Source organism: Electrona antarctica (assembly GCF_951216825.1).
Source record: "Electrona antarctica genome assembly, chromosome: 9".
Classification (NCBI taxonomy): domain Eukaryota; kingdom Metazoa; phylum Chordata; class Actinopteri; order Myctophiformes; family Myctophidae; genus Electrona; species Electrona antarctica.
The window spans coordinates 29,063,228-29,081,790 of NC_136790.1; the positions used below are offsets into that span (position 1 = coordinate 29,063,228).

Genomic DNA, 18,563 nt, shown 5'->3' on the forward strand with positions numbered 1-18,563 from the left:
CCTAGGCATGGCCCCTGGTGCATTGCCACAGAACTGGCATGTGGGTATGGGAAAACTGCTGCGTGGGGCAGATGGAGGACGGTAAGAGGGTGACAGGTGCTGCTGGGATTGTGGCCATTATACTCTGCGGTGCCCACTGTCTAATATCTTGGACCAGTTGTGCGTTGGAGATTGGAATGCAAGAGGCGTTACCCACAGAATGGCTTCTGTTCCTTCTCTCACAGCCAGATAGGATCTGTTGCCCTTATTGTTTCCATCCCAGAGCGCTCTGCAGAATTAAACATTCCCTCTATGGTTTCACTGGAGTCCTGGAACTCATTTCTGACAGTAATCACAGCCCAGACCATAATGAATGGAGGCATGGAACTCATTTCTGATTCTGACAGCCCAGACCATAATGTATGGAGGCATGGGTGTGATTCTGTTGAAGAGGCTTTAGAGATTAGGAGTAGCAGATCGCGGTGCGGTGCTCAGTTCCAAATTATGCTGTGCTGCTTATATAACTTCTTTGGAGAACTCAAATACTTCCCTTAATTCAAATCATGTGCACCTGTCGTAACAACATCTGATGACGAGATGTTCACTGTTGAATGGCTGCGTGTCTATGTCCATGTTATATGGACTGTTCTGTCAGGTCAAAAACTATATATATATCATATTAAATCAAATTGACTCTGTTACTTTTAGGATCCAATGTGCTTTTCAAATCTAATCAGACCATTCTTCCATTTAAGAATCTGAGAGGAGGGGAAAACAATACAAAAAGCCAAGGGGTAAAAGGCAAGGGGTAAAGAAATATGCTTTTGTGGAGCAGAACTTGGCCTCATATGACACACTGAAGCAGAATGGCTCCTGGACAGGCACCAGCAAACGTAGTTGAATAAACGCAGCACAGAATATTAAAGACTCAATTGAAATCTTAACCAAGCAGGAAAATAATATTGGATTTATCTAAACGGATTGCAATCTCTGTTGTCATTGTCATCAATTAAGGCCGCAATCCGTAACTTTTAAGCCCTAACCAGGGCATAAACATGGGTCACAACATGCAACACCTCTTGGTCTCAATATAAGAGTAGGGACACCTACTGGAACCTGTAGTTATATTGTATTAGCATACTTTACCATACAGATTGGGTAAGATAAAATTGTATGCACTTAAATAATATATGTATTGCAGCTTTAATAACATGTAAACACTAATCAGGCTTGCATGAAGTGTGATTGATTACCCAAGGGACTGAATGTACAGTGCATATAGGCAGAGATAAGTAGTGATATAGTCTCTAGGTTATTATATTATATACACACACACACAAAACACACCTGTGAGGATGGTCCTGGGGTCTCTGGTGAGGAGAGACTGGCCTGGCTAGTGATGCTCTTTTCCAGGGTGTCCACCTTTTCATAAGTCCTCTTCTGCCTCCCTTGGATCTCCAGGGTGCTCAGAGCCGGGTTACAGTGGTTCCCTGTCCTACTCAGCGACCGGGCACTGGCACCACCCGTGACGTCCTCTCGCGATGAACACCTGCCCGTCGATCCTCCCCCCGCTCCGTACCACCTGAGCGAGTCGGCGGGGGAGCGCGTCCGAGGCACCAGTGCCCTCTCGCTCATTTCCGGCTCCAGCCCGGGCCTCACCTCCCGCATGGTGTTGGAGCGACTCACAACCTCCCTCATCTCTGCCATCAGCCGCTCATTAAGAGCACACAGCTCCCCGCTGCTACCCACGGACCCTGGCCTACCACCAGCTCCACTTCCAGCGCCCACACGCCTCCTGCTCTTCCTTCTCAAACTTGGCGAGGGACCTGTGGAGTAGCCGGAGTCCTGGTAGGTGGCTGTGCCTGTGCCTGTGCCTGTGCCTGTGGCCTGTGGCGTGGAGGTGGGGAAGTCCTGCGAGGCCTGGCTGCTCTGCCTGCTGTGTCGCGCCTCCATGGCCCGTTGCACGGTGGCCTCCAGGGCTCGCCATGTCTGCTTCTTCTCTAGCGTACCTGGACCTGGGGTCCCTGGCTCCCTGTCCCTTGGCTGGCCCCGGGCCTGTGCTTGAGGCTGGACGTGTGGCTGATGTTGGGTCAGGAGAAGGTCTTGCCTTACGGTAGGGGAGGGTGTGCGTGTGCGTGTGGGGACAGGAGAACCGGACAGGTGCCCCAGTTTGGGGTCCACATTGACCATGTGCTTGATACACTCCAGACCTGCTGGGCTGTAGTCAGAGGCAGAAGGGTTCCTCTTGTGTCTGGAGCCTGAGTGTGAAGAACCAGGGTGCTGGAGGAGGCGAGGCTTCTGGAGGCTGTGGGTGGGGGTCAGGCGTGACGAAGAGGGCCCGTTGTGAAAGTGAGCCCCCTCGACCTCCATGTCCATTGGGGGCTCATCATATATGGGGCACTCTGTCACCGGATCATCGTAGAGTGGTCCCGTGCAGCCGTACTGTGGAGAGACAGGGCGAGGCGTGCTGGTCTGGGATCTGTGAAGCATTGGGCTCGGGTGGCCGCTCTCAGAGGGCACCAGGCAGAAGCTGCCATTGCTAGCCTTTCTCAGGTGGTGTGCCTGACGTGTATCGGCAGCCGATTTGCCAGACGGGGCAGTCTTATATCCCTGGGTGGAGCCGAGGTGTCCCACAGAGGCCTTGTTGCTGGCAGGGTGGAGAGTGAAGGTGTGGGATTTGCTGTGAGCACTGTGGTGAAGATGTTGTTGCACGGTGGGGATAGGCTGGCTCCGGCTCATGCTGTTCACCTTCACTAACATGGCCGCCTTAGTGCCTGGTGGGGGCTGCCATCTTTGAGCCAAATCTCTGCAGGAGAGAAAAACAAGATGTATGAGTATCAGTATAATAAAAACAATATAATTATAATAGTGGTAAAACATAACACATATAATATTTGTTTTTATCATAATTAAATTCCAAACGGGTGCATGTGTTTGGTCCAACATACTAACAGTCCTACAGTCATGTAAAAACCCAACCCTAAACCTAACCTCACAGGAAGCCTGGCAGGGGTTAGTTGTAACCTGCCATGCATGTCGGGAGCTACGGGTTAGTTTTAACCCGCCATGGGGGAGTTTTAACCTGGCCATGGGTTAGTTGTAACCGGACGTGCATGTCGACAGCAACGGTGTTGTCGCACTAATGCCTGTCGGACTGTTAGTATGTCTAACAAACGTATGCACCCCATTCCAAACACTGGTTTTCAGCCACTCCTATATTCCATCCATTTTAGAATAGTGAGGCTACAATCCAGAAATTCTTCTCTAAACATTTTGTTGACCTTCAAAAGCCTGCACTCCATTTTTAGTCTAGAAGAGCCATAACATTGCAGTTAAACCCGTGAGACAATAACTCCAGTGTGTTGTGCTAACCAAGCTCCCTTAAGCACTCAGTGAATAAGAGCTACACACAGAACTGAAACGAATCAAGAATTCCTGCAACTGTCTGTGATCGGATGGTGTGGAGAATGTGTCCCATATAATGCTGTTTGCGAGCATTCTTAATATGCCTCTTCTAGTGTAGACCCAAGAAATAACATTGCCTCAAGTTTTCTGAAACGCTTGACCAAGATTTGGAGATGGAATCAGCACATTTTGATTCGAGCATTTAAGAGTTACAGTTTTTTACAGTCTCAATCTTCACAAGGGCAGCCATAGAGCTTAATGCTGTTCTCCCCTTCCAGCTTGGCACAATGCTAATCCTAGTCCTGACAGCATCAGAAAATAATCTGTCATTAATCTGGTCACACCGCTACGCCCTGTTGCACTCCACTCCACACTCCAGCATCATAATCATACCCTGAAATCAAGACTTGCCGGTTTCCTCCATTGATCAAACACTTGTCCTCTGGAACTGAGCCGTATGGTTGAAAGCAGGCATTCACACACACGCACGCACACACACACGCGCACACACACACAGCTACAACTGACTATGACTGACATACGTGGTGTACTCAAGGTCAAGCGGATCTATCTTCTCTCTAATGATCAAAGGTTAAAACATACTTTATGAGTGCAGAAACACAAGTGCGGAGCCAAGGCCCGGAGACTTACCTTCCTCTTCTACACCTTTCCTTTCCTTAACTGTCAGCTGGGTAATTAAACCAGATCAAAGCTGATCACCTTCTGTCCTCGGTACATCCAAAACATAAACACAGCTCTACTATGCAGAGGCTCAAACTAAACCGTTCAAAGGCTTCCTTTCCCTGTAAGCTCCATAACTTCGTGGAAAAGTGGACTGTAGGGCAGGAAAAGGAGGCGGAGGCGGAGTGCCCCCCCCACCCCCCCTCCCCTGCGAATGTCCCTGCATCTCTCTGGAACAATACTGCAATAATTCCCCAGAGGTCCCAACAACCGACGCAAACTTCCTTTTACTCCCCAAAGCTACTGCGTAACATTCTCTCTTTCCTTTACACTACCCCCCCCCCCCCCCCCCCCCCTTCTCCTTTATAAGTGAGTCACGCCACCTCGGTGGTTTGAATGTAAACAGCCACTCTTGTCTTCAAACGGCCCTACAGATATGGCATCCATTCCAGGCACGGCCTATAAACAGCTGGGCCTCAGCCACCTGGCACAGGACCAAGACAGACTGCTTCAACCGTCGTCAACGCTGGGAATGCTCCAACATCGTCGCCTTTTCCTCAGACGCAGTGACAAAATACCCTAACCGAACCAGTTCGCTGTGCGGCACGCACTCGCACACACACAATACATGCGTGTGAAGAAGAGGAGCTGGATTCACTGCTATTGTTTACTAAGTGCTGGTGACTGTATGGGTAGGTGGGACTGTGTGTGTGTGCGTGTGTGTGCGTGCGCGTGTGTGTGTGTGTGTGCGTGCACGCGTGTGTCTGTGTGTGTGTGTGTGTGTGTGTGTGTGTGTGTGTGTGTGTGTGTGTGTGTGTGTGGATTGACAGAGGGCAGCTGTGAACGAGTGACCACTCTTTGTACTCTTTGAAATGCTGAGAGTTTTCTCACTTACATCTTGTCGGGGGCAGGCGGGGGGGGGGGGGGGGGTGATGGCACCTCGACACCAACTGCAGACAAACACCACAAAACAATTCTAGGCTCACTGCAGCACACTGTTTAGCACTGGACTGTTACGGCAGGAAACAGTTTGCAACCCAACATCAAGGCTTCTCTGATAATTAAGCAGCAGAGGAACACAGGCGAGGACCACACAACGCAAACCGCAACAGTCACATACCGTTTCCATTATGCGAGCAAATAAAAGCCTTCCCGCTCATTAAAATCTGAATTAATTCAACAGCCAGACAAAAAAAACCAAAAAAAAAACACCAACATTTGAGAACGTTGAGCGTGAGTGGTCTACTACGTTAACAAGGAGTGACCTTGAACGAGTACTGACCACTACTTCCTGTCCAAAGAGGCCCATGTGCAGGGGGTGGAGAGATGGCTTCCCTATACAGCACAAACAGGAAATGCCAAATGTAATGTTCACGTACTGCATGGTGGCCGGAAGCAAGGACTAATCCATGCTTATAGAGCTTATATCAAGTTTATAATGTCAAGCCTCGTAAAAATATTGGCTTCATAGATGAGAAAATTCTACTTTCTTGGGACGCTAATCTCTTGATATGTGAAACGGTGAAAACAGCACGTCTACATTTTGTCTATTCAGGACAGTATTCACTACTGTATGTAGTTTGTGCTTTCACAGTTATTGTGTCTTTTTTTCTTTTGAGTGCCATACAGTCATGAAAAACATGCTTTACATTTCAGTTTACAATATGCACCTCTTTTTTTCCCTTTTTTTTGTTGCCAAACAGACAATATAGAGTCTATAACTGATATAGATGGGAAATAAACAAATAATTCATAATCATTATTGTGTGTCTTGGTTTGACTACTAGCAGTGATTTGTGGGGCTACAGCCAACTATGACATGCACACGGCTGCCATCTTGCCAGCAAGGTGCTACCTAGGTGCAACAAATATGTTATTGCTTTTGTAGATTAGATGATTAGACGTATTTGTATGTCATTTTTTAGAAAAGGATTGTTTTAGGTAGATCATATTTGTATAGAAAGAAAGGCCTAACCAGGGACTGGGGTTGCAAATTAGCCTTGGCTACAAACCCATATACAATGCAACGGTTTCATGTTTTTACAATTTGATACAACTTGTTTTTTGTATTGTCCCTGTTAAATAAACGTATAAATAAAATAAAAAACTTCCCATAGACAGCCCATTCATCCAAACAGAACACTGAGAACAGTCCTATCTAATTGTATTAAATAACATCAAACTCACAGATGTACGAAAAGCTTGAATTATCCTCTATCTATCTGCAATGTGTTTGTTTAATAAAAATCCACTGTAGACATGTTATGAGCTACTCCCTGTCAAGAAATTCCTTGCAGATGATTTTTTTCTAAGTGCTGGAGTTTGGAAGTGCTTGTTGACTATCACTCAACAGCCCATGTGTACCACCTGTTTAGAATTTGCACATAATGCAGGAGGCAGCAGGAGGTTGCTTTACTGATAACGAGTGCTTCCAAACTCTGACACTTAGAAAAATAATCATCTGCAAGGAAGTAGCTCATAACATGTCTACGGTGGATTTTTATGAAACAAACACTTTGCCGATAGTAAGACGATAATTCAAGCTTTTCGTACAGCTGCAATGTTGGTGAGTTTGACATTATTTAATACAATTAAATAGGACTTTTCTGTTTAGATGAATGGGCTGTCTATGGGAAGTTGCACCTAGGTAGCACCTTGTTGGCAAGATGGCAGCCGTGTGCATATCATCAATAGTCTGGTTTCCACCTACTGTGTGAACAAAATGCTTGTCTGTAACTCCAAGAGTGTCCATTTGGTTTGGACTCCTTAACAGGACCTCAACGGAAACAAGTCCCCAGGACTTTTTTGTGTTATCCTTTTAGCCTTAATGTCCGACTGTACTTCGTGTTATTTACATTTCTGACTAATAAATCAAAACACAACAGAATAAATGAGGCGCTAATACATATATAAAGTATAAACTGGTCATGTGATCTATATGTATGTCGGTGGTTCTCAAAGTGGGGTCTGGGGACCCCCCGGGGTCCTTGAGGGATTCTAGGGTGTCGCCAGCTAAATAAATGGTAATGGCTACACTGAGACTTATAAGGGTCTGTGGCCCTAACCGTTAACGCATAGGAAATGGGGGGTCCTTGAAATGAAAAAGTCGGAGAATCATTACTATATGTCCTCTTCATATTTATGCTAAATGACATCAGGGCCGTTATTATGGCCAAAAACAAACAAAGGAAACCCTATCCTGTGGATCGGGCTGAAATGCAACTCATTCAGGGGCCTGAGAGTGAGAAGCACTCTGCTGAGTCCAGCTCCAAGCATTGAGAGATAGGGATTTCATTGGGCTTTGTCTCTGTTGTTTGTCATTGTCCCAGCCAGGCTGGGACAGGACTAGTGTGTTGTTCCGCCCCTCCGGCATCGACACATTATGGTGTGTGTCAGCAGCGAGCGAGCAGACGCGATGAGATTATTATCACGATCACATGGGGGACGGTGGCCAACTCCAACAGTAAAAGCTGTACACTGTCTTGGGTCTCACACTGAAAAGCTCCTAATCCCATTACACTGCTAGAACAACGCTCACATATTACTGAACCCCGGGTCAACCAAACAAAAGTATGAAAATACAAACCCCAACCAAAAGAGAGAGAGAGAGCGACATAGAGAGACAAAGACAGCACAAGTGTGAGAAAATGAGAGAAAGAGAGAACAGAGCTAGTGAGACAGAGAGAGGATGAGAATGTGTGTAAATGAGAAGGGGGGGGGGGGGGGGTATTAGTCGTGGGAGAGTGCGGAGAGGGAATGAGCGGGAAGGATGGCATTCCTCAGGGCTCGTTCAGAGGCCTCTAGGGCGTGTGTGTGTGTGTGTGTGTGTGTGTGTGTGTGGAGCCTCACACAATGCATTGCTGTGCCATCGTCACGGAGACGGCTCTCTAAACAGCAGCCATGGGGTTGAGGGTCGGGGGAGTGAGGGGAGCATAAAAACAGAGGGAAGGAGAGAGAGAGAGAGGAATCATCCTAAACAATCAAATCAGAGGCACTCAGGCAAAGAGGTGGTCTCTTATGTAACACACGGTAGTGCTGACACACCACCATGTTTGCTCTGCTTCAATACATGAAGAAAGTTGTTTAACAAGGGTGTGTTGGTTGCTTGATGCTGTGCTAGCATGCCTACCTGTCAGGCATTTATCTTCTGTTTGCAGAAGGAGGGATAATACGCTGTCATTTTCTCACAGGGGATATGAAAAGACTTCATTACCATGAACTAAAGACAGACAAGCAACCCTACATTTTTCAGGGTTTCTCCCTTGTTTACAAAGTGATCATCTCCAGATCAGCTATTCACCCAAGTCCACACGCACACACACACCGACCCATAGCCTCTCTCTCCCCTTTTGTTAGCTCCCTGAAACAATCCCGGGACTCTCATTCACAGAGCAACCTTGTGTGCATGTATATGCGCATATGCACACACACACACACACACACACACACACACACACACACACACACACACACACACACACACACACACACACACACACACACACACACACACACACACACACACACACACACACACACACACACACACACACACACACACACACACACACACACACACACACACACACACACACACACACACACACACACACACACACACACACATTCCTAAAGGACCTAGGGAGATAGCTACTGAGACTTTCAGGACCAAAGGGAAATGGAAGATAAAATGAAGTTAGTGTCCTTTGGAGCCAAACTGGGTAATTCGATTGGCCCATGAGGCAGCAAATCAACTTAACGGTCAGCAAATTTCTATTAGTCTCAGCAGCTTGGGTGTCTCACGCCCATGACCAACGACCCGGATACCTCATACACCGCTCTGCATATCCCTGTGGTCAGACCGTCTCAATAACCAACTAAATATATGCAACTATGGGGGCTATGCTAGTAGCAGATGTGGTGTCATTTTCCGTCACAACAAAATCCTGTGTGTTAATTTAACTTCAATTAATACTCAGGATTTTTCAGCGTTTCCTTCCTTCCTGGAATTGTTGGAAAAGTCATCAGCTGAGTCATTTGGACAGATATAATATGGATTTGGAGGTTCTTAAATATACTGCCTCCTCCCTCTGGGAATAACTTGCTCTGAAAAACAGGGGGTTATTAATATCATCATCATGTGCAGGACGGGAAGAGGAAATGAGGTCACACGTACAGGCTGGGCTCTGGCTTCACAATCACCACCGAGTGAGGACCAATGTGATGAGTGAGATGTGCGTAGAAGGAAGGAAGCCAAGAAGACAAAGGAGAATTTTCTATAGACATTACTATGCCTTACTAGCCACGTCAGCAGTGTTCAAAATTAAATTTATCTTGCTGAACAAACCGCCGTGCAAAGAAAAGCCCCACCAAGGTGCAACTTGAAAGGATGAGGTTTCAACGACACCGATAGGCTCCTATAATGCCTGTAACTTAAAGACACCTCCAAGGTTGAGAGAGCCAGCTGTCGTGAACAGCTGAACCATCGTACCTCCCTCCGCTGAGCCAAGATGTCTACCAGCTGTACATATCTGTGGCACCCGCGGACCCACCCTGCTTGGAGCACTGGGCCCGGGCCAGAAGGGGACCACAGGCAGCCCTGGTTGTCGTTACTGAGGGAGCCAGAGTGAAAGTGAGGGAAAGAGACACACCTCTGAAATATGAACCTGTATGTCTGCATCTGTCTGTCTTGTGTGTATGAAAGCAAATCATGTTAGAAAGTTCTTCCTCAGAAACCATGATCCATCCTCAAAAGAAAGAAAGAATTATAGCTGCTAAGTGGCACGCTGCAAGATTATGAGTTTCAATAGGCTCTTTGCACAGCAACCATATTGGAAAGAAATTGGGTCTGAAATTGGGTCTCTTCCTTACGTCCTTCACAGATCATACTAATAATGAAGACTCTGTTCCATTTATTGTAGTACAGTGGTTCTCAAACTTTTTAATTCCAAGGACGCCCATAACTCTGAGAGTGTACATTTGTACATACTCTGTTCCAGTTACTGTAGTACAGTGGTTCTCAAACTGTAATTTCAAGGACCCCCATAAGAATGTACAAATAGAACAATTTGTATAGCATAGAGACTATAGACCAGGGTCCCTCAGGGTATATAGACCCCCCAGGGGTTTATATACTCTATACTAGACCCCCTCATTTTGTCCCTAGTCTACAAGCTATTTTCACACTAGGGTTCAAGTGGTTAAGGAAAGCTACTGCAATTTCTTGTTAAAGAGAGAGAAAGCCAAACTATCAAAATAAAACTAAAAGAGAGGAGGTTTTGGAATGCACTCCTCTAGTTAAGAAACACAAACCGTATAGCTCTGTGTAATCAATGTCTATACAGTGCTATAAACATTTACAACAGAGAAAGTGAAAAGTTGACTATAAGAAATGGGGACGATGTCACTCACTGGACCAAAGAAATGAGGTAATGAAACTACAACCCAAGTTTAAAAGAGTAACTTTTTCATTGTTATGGGAAAAAAACACCCCCGCCTATATCATTAAGGGCAGACTTAAAACACCATCTGGAGAGACGAGAAATGAGCTTACCATGCTTGGAGCACTGAGATAAAACAAGCCATAGTATTTCCAGTGCATATAAAATGTAGCTGCTGGGTCCTGAGAGTGGTGGAAGATGAAAGTGTGAGAGGCTTGTGTTCGCCCTATAAACATGTCCTTGTGTGACTTCATTGAAAATCTCTGTTTACCCGTATGAGACTCTTCATCATTTCCTAAATCAATTCAGTGACCATTTCTCCGGGATGACTCACAGACAGACATCGAGGAAACCTCAACACGTTTTTGTTATTATTTGGGGGTGATGGACTTCTTTGAACTCTCCAGACTAAATAACAAATAAATCCATCCATAAATAAATACTTTGTTGAAGAGAAATCCTAAGGTGAAAGTGACACCTCAGAGTGAATTAAGAATTATGAACGATGATTCTACTTATGTCCTTGTATGTACAAAAACGATAGGGATAGATATGCTCATTTGGGCGGCCATAACTGAATGGTTATTGGTAGAGAGCCCCCGACTCGGCCAGTCTATATTGAAGTGTCCCCGAGACAATGTCCCCCTCAGGGGGCACCCCTTTTCTTTAGCTAGCCCCTTTGTAACTCAAAACACATCTTCAAAAGGTCTTTACTTTCCATTCAAATCACCTCACGAATAAGTAATCAAACATCAAAGTGGGAAGTTTTACGTTAAGCAATGAAATATCAGCGTCTGCAAAAGGTTAAATAACAATCTCTCAATTGGAGTCTGTACATGTTAAAGCTAGCTAACGATCCGGAACAACGAGTTCTAAGTGTTTGATGTCTGACTGCCTTAAGACTGAATGCAGTCAGTCTTCAGAGCAGCGCTGTATCATTACAGGCTTAAATAAGAGGGCACATACTAGTCATTTGGTGTTCACTATATGGCAGCATAACTAGACTTCCTGCTAGAGAAAGCTCCCAGTTGACCCTGGGGACAAATGGGCTTAACTAAGGGGCTTTTCTTCCTTCTAGTGGTCCATTATGACCCTTAGACCAACCCACAGGACAATAGAGTGCTGTGACCCTCAAGTGAACCACTCTGTCGGGGTGACTTCTGGGTTGCCGTACACTGCACTGTCATGAGCTCTCCGCAGGCAGTAAACATCCACTCAAACGCAAACTATCTGCTCTAATTTCAAAGTAATTTGGAAGGCAGCCCACACACAGTGGGCAAGGGCACACATGCATGTGGTTCACACTCACACATATGCCACAGGTTATCTATGGTGAAACATCATGCAGATGTTTCATGGAAGATGACCCTTAGTATTAATGCCACACACGCACGTGTACACGCACACACGTACAAAGGTGAAATACAGTACAGATGTTACTAACTTGATGATCAGTTCCACCTTTCAGCGACACATCATGTAAACAGATCAGTGCGCCTCTGTTCCCTCTACCCACAGCCACATGTGACACAGTTGTTTACCTCTGGAGAACAAGGTATTTTCCTGATGAGCTCCACAGGCTCAAAATCCCCAGAAATCCCCAGGACATGTGATAAGACTTGCCCAATGAGTAACAGCTTTGGACACGCACGCACACACGCACGCACGCACACGCACGCACGCACGCACGCACGCACGCACGCACATCACACGCACACACACACGCACACGCACACCCATCCACACACACATCACACGCGCACGCACACACATCACACACACACACACACACACGCACGCACGCACACACACTCACACGCACACACCTATACAGTACAGAGTACACTCCCTGCTTTTACACACGTTAAGACAGATATGAACCTTTGCGGATACAAAGAGCGAGAAGGGAAGATGACTCATCCAACCAGTGCATAAGATAACACAGATGGTCTGTTGTTGGAAACTTTAGAAACATGTCCACCTATTATGATGACCACTCCTCCTTTATTTATAGAGTGAAAACAAAAGGGAACTAGCAATGGAACAAACGGGACTGTCTCAATTACACAAAGAAAGAGCCCTATTGGTTTTTTTGTGGGTTTTTGAAATAAATTCACAAACTAAATGTTCCCAGGCATTTCTGTTACAATTCATAAGGTAAAATGTAAGGAAAGAATGGGAATAAATTATCTTGCTAGGAATTGTTTAAAATAACGTAGACATAAAAAATAAAAAAAATGAAAAGGTTATCACTTAAAATAGAGAAATGTATGTGACTGAAAAAAGTAGCACTCCAGTAAATCAAACAGGACAATAGCCTTTTGGAAGACTGCCAACAGTTAGTTCAACTAGACGATGTCGGAACGTTTTGGTACCCTTCCTAACCAGCTCCCACCATCGTTCACCCTTATTCTCATAGCCACTGACTCTTGTCATTATCAATTAGCATGTTGGCTAACTAATGAAGAGCATATCTCCTCGCCGTTCCTCCCTGACCCCAAACATGAGACCACTGAGTTTGTTTTCATCCATTTGGAGCTGTCACATTCCAGCTTCTCTCCGCCTTGCGTGATGGTTTCTAATTACTTGCTAAAGAGGATGGCCAGTGAAAATGTGCATGGCCATATGGCTGAGTGAGGTATCAAGCTACTTGGGCGCTCAATCCTCCTCAAGCCCTGATCTCAGGAACACAGCAGGCCATTGTGTTTTGGGGAGAAGAGAGAAGGAGACGCTTTTGGAAAGGTTGAGTCACTGGGGATGAACAGAAACAGAGTTTAAAACTCCCACACCCTGGGGGTTAAAGCACAGAGTCTCCTGAAGTGGTCTTGAACAGCCTGGGCTGAACAATTAATTTTCCCATTTACCTTCATGTAATCCCAGGAGGTTAGGGGCAGGGTCAAAGGTGAGACTTGGAAAAAAGTCTGATCAGCAAGGATTCAAGGAACCAAGGGGAACTGTAGAAGACGGCTGGCAGTTCTGCATGTTATTAAACACAGACAGCGACACTCGCTCACATGTCTCTCATGTGTTCTGCTTATGTACACAAAATGATGCAGTTCTTTCAAAACCCTGAGTTGAGAGGTCATGCAGCCGTGTTCCAGGTCCATGGTGGTTTAAGTTAGTCATTGATTAGAGGTGTAGTAGTCTCTAATGGCCAGCGCGGTCTAGGGTTGTTTTAGGAAAATGAAATGAGTGTATAAGTTCCAGAGCAGCATGAAGACGAGAATATGGACACTAAAGACAGCTCTGATGGCCCTGGGCCAGGGGAAATAGAAGTGGCATGCCTGGAATCTGACTGGGAGGGAGATATGGTGGTTAAGACTAGGCCACAGCGCTGAGCACATGATGGGGTCTCTTGAATGACTTACTGTGTTAGGGGCTCCACTCCACCATGCACACATGTAAGAGGGGAAATGTTATGCCCTACAATATGACTGCAAGCACGCCTTCCCATTTGGTAGCGATTTTCTGAAATTGGCGAGCACGGTTCACAGACCATGCTATGGAAATGCAGGGCATATGGATCGCTCAGATAAGCGAGAATGAAAATAATGATCTGGAGATCAGCCTGACTGATCAAAAGTAAAAGCTAATCCAGCAAGTTCTCATAGCCCAAGCATTTGAAAGTCATTACAAGTCACTGTGCACTGCCACATGCATGTGATGGCTATCACCTTCCAGCCCCTTATTTCCCCATAATAAGATCCCTTAATAATTAAGCTCAATTCCCCTTTTCAGCTATTCACATGGTAAAATAAATGGTAAATGGTGCATAGAACATTTTATCCAAGGCACTTATTATATATATAATAAGTGCATATATGTGTATATATATATATATATATATATATATATATATGTGGAGGAAACCGTGCAAGGCACCAGCCTGCTCATCGGGAGCAATTAGGGCAATTAGGGCGCCTGATGGAGGGGAAAGGAACTGGTCGGAATAACGTGTTCCTTCCACGCGCTACGTCTGGCCGGGGAAACTCCCCCTTTTAGGTGAAAAGAAGCAGCTTGGACTCCTCATGCATAGAAGGAAGCATGAGGTCAGTTTGCTGCCCCCCAGGTTGGCAGAGGAAGTGTAGCGCCCAGGATTACATTAGATAATTGACACTGAAAATTGGTTGCAAAATCATGGGATAAAAATTATTAAAAATAAATAAAAGATTAGGGGTTGCTCAAGGACATTTCAACACTAACTCTGGGGGAGCCCTGGATCGAACTGGGAACCCACTGCTGCCCTGCACAGTAGACGAAACCATGGTCTGTTTGTAACATCTAGGGTCTCAGACGTACCTCTGTGAGTCTTTGCTGCTCTCTATGCTGCGCTCAGAGCTGCTGCCATCTCCCTGCGACCTGCTGTCTGCCACAGCCAGCTCCAGCTCAGTGTCACCAGTCTCTTTCTCGCTGGTCTCCTGGTCTCTGGAACTGGTCGCCTCTCGCTCTGGTTCGGCCAGCGGGGTTTGCCGCCCCTGGCTTCCCACGCTGCCTATGCTCCCTGTGGTGCTGTGGTGCTGCCTGTCGGAGTCCCCCGCAGCCTGCTTGGCTTCGGTACAGCGTTTCATGGCCTGTAGTTGGGACAGGGGCACTATATCTCCACCCTGGGGCCGGTGCCAAACGGTCCGGCGGCCGGATGAGTTGTAGTAGTAGAAGCGGCCACTGTGGGGGTCAAAGAGCTCCCACCACTGGTTGCCGTCGGCCTGGCGGACAGGGGCACCCAGCGGGGGTTCCCAGCCGCACTCGCCGGTGGCCAGGTTCACGTACATGCGTTCCCGAGAGCGGGGCTCCAGGATCTCCACCCAATCAGAGCTGAATGAGAAGAAAGAAACGATTTTGTTGTTAGGACAGACTAGCCAAAGGAAATTAGACAAAGACACTGACAAAAACATTCACAACAGGGTAGCGGTATATATGCTCAACTGGTCATCAGGAAGACAAGCTGTAAACAGCTCACGCTGTTCAGCAGACTGAGAAGCATGCAAATGCCTAGCTCTGTCCATATGGACAGAGTGTAAAAATGTTTGTGTGTCCCTCTACGTGTATTGTGTGCATGTCAGCCGTGATGACGTCACCCCCTTGGCTGACAGCAGAGCAGCAGGAGCAGCGCTATGCGAGTGCTCTCTGACCAAAGGAGACAGGTGGACACACTCAGCAAGAAACCAAGAGCAGTGCCAGAGCAGGGGCCCAGATCAGAGGGGCCTGAAGAGAAGCCATCCGTTCGTGGTTCCACTAAATCAGTGGTTCTCAACCAGTGGTCCGGGGACCTCCAGTGGTCCTTGAGGGTGTTCCAGGTGGTCCCCAGCTAAATGATGATTCAACCGATAAACAGGTCTTATATGAAAGAGTCTGAGGCACAAAGACCATTAACTGAAATTATGGAATAGTTCACCCCAAAAAATACTTATTTTCTATCAATTACACACCCCATGAAACCTTGAAACCACCGATTTCTTTTTCTTTCCTAAGCCAATAATTTGATGACCGGCGGAGTCTCCAGTAGGAGTCCCCTTATTGACGATTGATGACCCGGTCATCAAATTATTGGCTCGGGAATGAACAATTCAAAATCAATTGAAGGTGTAATTGATTAAATATGTCATGTCTTGTTTGAAGTAGGCCTACTCCTTTGCGACGCCTTGTTTTTGGCAAAGAGATTTGGTGTAGACGGGAAAGAAACGGACCCAGTAGCCTACAGAACCAACTCAGGTCCAGTTTACCAAATCTATCTTTAAATGGTTAAATTAATAGATTGCAAATGAATGATACCGTCCCAAATCCTGGGCCTTGTGCTGTACCAATATTATATAAGAGTCAAAGTAAAAGTGTGACAAAGCAGCTTGTGCTGTTGTTGGAGATGTTGCTGTATATCCAGGTCATGCGATCCTTTTAGAGGGCTCCATTATGTCTCCTTGATCTAGTTACCTAATGCAGTGTCCTAACTCCTAACTGTGCCAGCCAATGCATGTGGGAGAACAATTTAGAACAGTCGGAGAGAGGCCTTTTGCTGTGCTAAGCACCATGTAAGTTACAGCAGGCATAGAGGGAGGACAGCAAACAGGACACAGAGATAGAGGCAGAGTACAAATGTTCAGTGTGGACTTTAAGTATCCAATATATCACAACATTCCCTTTCTCTCTGCCTGTAATGACCACTTGTGGGTCTGGCGTTGTTAGGACTTTTCATCTTTGCTGCCTGTCATCCATCCAACTCTGGCCTATAGTGTCTTTGAAAGAACAAGGTTAAAGGCAGAGATTACTAGCGTTACAGTATTATGCCTTGGAATCTGGTTATTTTCCCAGCGTACTCATCATAGAGAAGCTCTTTGCTTCCTCTCTCCCACCAGTATGGGACACAAGCCCACTGTCCAAGCAAAGTATGGGACACAAGCGCACTGTCCAAGCAACCCGTGGTGATGAGAGGGCGCAATGCCCAGCATGGGCAACTCAGAACTGTACCCACACATAGTTCACCAAATACCCACAATCATGTCTTGTGTGCTTGCCAAGTCAACCTTGCGCCTTGCCCTCCAGACCCAGGAATAGAACCAGCATTGCAACATAGTGCCAGCTGGGTCTGCCAGGGTTAGCATGTTTGTGTTTTGAGTACAAAACCTGCTTGGAACAATCTGTCATCTGTAATCTCTACTTTGAGTGGCACTTTACTGGGCAAGGCTATGAGGATGGAAAATGACAAAGCGTCATCTCTGCAGCCAGCATTAGCTCCAGACTCTCCCCTTTATCCTTCAACAGCCAGGTAAATACTGCACCCCAAAGCACACGGAAAGGAGGGGAAACTGGAGCCCACTGAGTCACACACCCCCTATGTGTCAGTGGGCCAATGCTGGGTGGCCATCTGGCCCTGTCACTCACACCAGTCTTACACAGACACGGATAGAGCTCTGCCACGGTCCTTAGGAGCCGGTCCACATGACTCTGTGGTTTTAATGTCACATTCTTCAAGAATGTGACTATTTTCTCTTTTTTTTCATGACTTTCTCCTCATTGGCTCTCCTTTAAAGGGCAAGAACACGTTGGTAGAGGTTTGGGTTGTGTAGTTACCTTGCCATGATGTAACTCCAAAGGTTGGACAAGAGGCTCAGGAGGAGCTCTTTCAGCCCATAAACAAACCAAGCTGATTCTAGCTGATGACTATAGAACATCACCAAACCCTGAATGGTTTGTTTTCTTAATAAGGAAAGTGAGGGGCGCTCTTATCATCTTTCTTAATCATACATGATCTTTACTTTACTTTATTATGGATCCCCATTAGCACTTGCAAAAGCGTGGCTATTCTTCCAGGCCAATCGCAATTTCTAGCGCCTCTCCAAAAAAAAGTCAACTTCCTATTACGTACGTACGTACGTACGTACGTACGTACGTATGTATGTCGGTGTCCTCAACAGCCAATAAGGGACCACCATTTTTGGTGCCATAACTAAGGTACGTTTCAAGGTTGGTATATGGTCAGCAGCAGTCGTACCCAGACAGCAGAGAGCTCTAGGACTCAGAGCAGCAGTTGTTGCTATGATGCCAGTGCTTTTGCAATTATTTATTAGGACTAGATCCGCAGATCTGTATTGTCAAATAGTCTAATCAACAGGAAGTTGAAGTTTGAAAAGGAGCCCCAGAGCGGTTTCGCCTAATTGGCAAGAAGGCCTTGAAATAATGGGCCTTTAAATGCAGAGGCCTAACTTGCCTAAGTGGTCAATATACCCACACAAATACACACACAAGCTTTTATTCCATTGTTCCCCCCCGGCATTCTAAAGAGGCATTCACAGTTCACACACACACACACACACACACCCAGAAAAACAGATCTCTGCATGCTGGATTCCTTTCAAGTCATGTGTTTACCATTACAATATTGTATAAGACAGCATTACACCTCGGATTATTCACAGCAACCGTACACTGCACACACAGTGTACAGTTGTTGCTACTGCTACTAACCTGTGCAGTAAAAACACCAAAAGAGGATAAACCGGTTAGACATGCGCAATATACTGTATGTAGAACTGCTATGGCTGACCTTTGAGACCGGCGCATAGTTGC

General features: G+C 46.2%; 1 protein-coding gene across 3 annotated transcripts in view; it reads right to left on the minus strand.

Annotated features, from left to right (window-relative positions):
• Nucleotides 1–18,563, minus strand: part of arhgap46a (Rho GTPase activating protein 46a) — a 40,480-nt gene that overhangs the window by 12,110 nt on the left and 9,807 nt on the right. For 2 of the 3 annotated variants that reach the window (XM_079510945.1, XM_079510944.1), the window contains exons 2-3: nt 14,805–15,317; nt 1,327–2,785 (exon numbers count right to left, since the gene is read on the minus strand). In XM_079510945.1, the coding sequence (XP_079367071.1) occupies nt 1,327–2,785; nt 14,805–15,317 (1,972 nt within the window). Of the gene's footprint in view, nt 1–1,326; nt 2,786–4,035; nt 4,185–14,804; nt 15,318–18,563 lie in introns of those variants that run through there. The other variant, XM_079510946.1, reaches the window with a different exon arrangement.